Genomic DNA, 3,347 nt, shown 5'->3' with positions numbered 1-3,347 from the left:
TGAACCAGGTCTCTCTCTATAGCCAGATTCTCACTGTGACACCATGTTGATGGCAGATGGAGCTGGCTAACATGACAATGCCGATGGTTCCAGGATAAGCCTTTGGTGTGGGGCATGTGAACTGCTCCACTTGGACAGGTTATTGAGAACCACAATCCACTTATTTTATATTTATACATGTACATTTGTATTTACACAGAGAAAGTGCTGGTAAACTAACACACAAACAGCCACTGTAATAGCCATTTCACTACTTACAGAAGTCTCAGCACTCTTAACCGCTCCAAGTTGCTGAGTTTGCATTCTGTCTCTGTATTACTACAGGATTTGATCTGGACAGGAGCTGATACTCCTTGACAGACACTGCTTTCAGTATACTGCACGGCTCGAATTGGTCAGTCGTCCAGCTTTATGTTAAAGAAAATTCTGACGTGATATAAAGAGTTTTTTTCCCTATAGAAGATGTAAAGTTTAAATTAGATATTTTTGAGAAATTCTTAATGCGGTTTCTATACCTTTTATAAGCCATTCAATGTCAGTAAGAAAAGCAGAAACTCTATCCCATTCTCCCAGACAACTTCTGGACCAATTAGCATTGATGATTAGCAGTGGTATGCTGGTAAATGTTTATCAAATGGCTCTCCAAGGGGACAATAAAGCCATGATTTGTAGCTTTTGCCAATTTCTGTGGTGTAAATACTCCCTCCATGGCTGATCTCAAGCCACTAACATGTTATCACTGAAAGTGGAGTTGGAAAGACATACACGGAAGCATACCTTTATATAATATTTCTACCCTGCAAGCACAATAAATAACTTCAAGAGCATAGGTATAAAAAAGTTAGGAAGTGATGAGTTTTGAGTAGTTACAGTTAAATTACATTAAAAACAAAGGTAATAAGTTTCTCTAATTTAATTTTAAATAATGGCTGGGTTTAACAACCAGCTCTCAAAATGAAAACTTAACAATTGGCTTTTATAAGCTGGTAGGAGCTAGCCCAGCATACCACTGAAGTGCCCCAAAGGTAGCAAGATTCAACTTTTCCTTTCGATGTTTTCGATTACAGACGAACTACTGACAGCAGCAGCAGGAGTTGGAGGGCCTTTGGACTATAATAAGTAAAAGCACGTAAATCCTTTGAGCATGCCAGGGAATAACCTGGGGTTTGTTTTGGTTAATTTAAAGTCTATCTACATATAGCAATGATCATCGCTCTTTATAATTTCAACTTATTTTTTCAAACTTCAACCAAGAGTGATCTTCAAACCCAGGGTGTGGTCCATGAAGGAGGCGGCCAGTGGAGCGAAGCATCTAGCTGTCTTCTTCCTTCCCAGCTGGGTATCCTAGCCCGCTCTTACCAAAAGTCTGAGCCAGGGAAGACGAGAGTAACTTGAATAGCCAGGTACACATCTAATGATTTGCCCAGGGAGGACCCAGGTACCAGAACTCAATTTAATTTCTTCTACCCAACCAAGTATTAGTGAAGACTGGAACCAAGGCATCGAGAGGTTGCCTCCGCTGCCACCCCAGCTTTCTTCAGCCCTTTGACCTGAGCTAGTGCTCAAGAGGCCGGAAGTCTTCACCAGCCTCCTCCATCTAGTTTTACCTCTGGTAGCACTCCAGGCTTTCCATTCCAAGTGCTTTGTCCTGGGTAGGAACTACAAGAGAAAACACAGGTAGCATGTTTGAGCAGTTCTGATTAACTAGCCCTTATTCATCCCGACGGCTTACTTTTTGTTTCTCTGCCATTCAATGGCTCACATTAGGAAGCCGAGTGGAAAGTCAGACCTACTAGTTCTGGCAGACTAGTCGGTGGAGGCAGTTTGCTGAGACTAGTGTCTAGGGCTTGGGGAATATGTTTTGTTTTGTTTTGTTTTGTCTCCCGTGAACAGGGAACTCATTAAGTCTTACTCATTGGATATTCATCAGAGCTTTCTTGAACGGTGGCCTAACTGAAGGCCCTGTGCCGAGTGCTGGACTGAACAACTCTGGTACCTGCCACCTCAGGCACAAGGATGTAGTGTGTCCTGACTGGGGGGCCCACACTGATGTTTAAAGGGAGTGTATGATCACCTACTGAGAGACAGGACCATGGATGCCTGACCCTTCAGTCTTTCTGTGATTGGTATTTTACTTTCTATGAAGAGGATAGGGTTCTGCCTGGGCACCTTCTCTTAAGAACTGGCTATGTGCACAGCTGGTTCAGTTGCTGGGACTCTGAGAGCTCTGGGTGGAAAGGCAGGTGAGGGCTCAGGGTTATGAAAACAGCTTTGGGACTCCCCCTGCCTGGGGTCTCCAGGAGCGAGACTATTCTTAGGAGGTGTCTCTGCCCTGAAGGAGCTTTTCTTTGCCACTTGGCCTGAAGGACTTCTTTTTGAAAAAAGAGATTTGGACTCGAGTCAAGTCCCAAGCTGCAAAGAAATGGCCAATTAGGCTGCTGGGCCGAGTTCCAGCCAAGGAGGCAGGCTCTGCCTCTCAGTGCTCAGCACAGGCTGGAATGCGATTCTTGGCCCATGGTCCCCTGGTCTGGTGGGATGCAGGAAGCCAGTTCACAGACCATGCCCCTCTCCTGATGGAGAAACCATGAGTCAGCCTATCCCGTTCCCTCTTGCCCTGAGAGCCCAGCACAGACAATCGCAGGGCAAAGCAGGAAGAGGGGGAAAGGAAGCTGTAGAAAAATAAACATTTCCTTGCATTTTACTTGGAACAGAACATCATTTGTGGCGTGCTAAGATCCACAGCATCTCTCACGTGCCCCCCTGCTCTGTTTTCCTCCTCTTGTGTAGAAACAGATTCTTTCCTTACCTGATGAGAGTCCAGGGTGCATCCTGTGGAAAAACAGGAGCAAGATATAGAAGGTAAAAGCCAAGCCACCAAAGATCACGCCACAGACCAGGAAACTATAGCTGCCCTGAGCCTGGAATATCTGCCAAAGGGGAAAACACAGAGAAACAGGCCATCAAAACCGCACATAAAGATGTATTGGAGGAAGCAGCCTTCTCGGGCCTCAGCAGGTTTTTCAGTCAAGTTCTGGCCCATGATGCCAATAGACAGAAACACTGGTAGGAGGGACATCTTGGCCTTGTTTCAAGGTTATGTTTCTGGAGGTGGCAGAAATCCTGCTGTACGGCAGAGGTTGGACCCAGTGACCCCTGCAGTCCCTTTCAGCTCTGTGTCCTGGAACCTTTGAAAATCTCCGTATCTTCCTTAAAACTCCAATCATATTAGCTGTTTCTATACCCTCAAGCCCTGACCAGAACTCTGCAGCGGAGAGAGATATATATACATATCCTTTTATTATGATATATGTGTGTGTGTGTGTGTGTGTGTGTGTGTGTGTGTGTAT

General features: G+C 45.2%; 1 protein-coding gene across 1 annotated transcript in view; it reads right to left on the bottom strand.

The window, feature by feature from the left end:
* Positions 1 to 1,603: 1,603 nt before the first annotated feature.
* The window catches only part of SLC60A1 (solute carrier family 60 member 1), a 25,496-nt gene continuing 23,752 nt past the window's right edge, over positions 1,604 to 3,347 (bottom strand). Inside the window, exons 9-10 of the mRNA XM_007470687.1 lie at positions 2,807 to 2,927; positions 1,604 to 1,659 (exon numbers count right to left, since the gene is read on the bottom strand). Of these exons, the coding sequence (XP_007470749.1) occupies positions 1,604 to 1,659; positions 2,807 to 2,927 (177 nt within the window). The remainder of the gene's footprint in view (positions 1,660 to 2,806; positions 2,928 to 3,347) is intronic.

Source organism: Lipotes vexillifer, unplaced genomic scaffold, assembly GCF_000442215.2.
Source record: "Lipotes vexillifer unplaced genomic scaffold, Lipotes_vexillifer_v1.1 scaffold1122, whole genome shotgun sequence".
NCBI classification, from domain to species: Eukaryota; Metazoa; Chordata; class Mammalia; order Artiodactyla; family Lipotidae; genus Lipotes; species Lipotes vexillifer.
The sequence above is the reverse complement of the archived record's forward strand: the minus strand, read 5'-3'. Positions and strand labels throughout refer to the sequence as shown.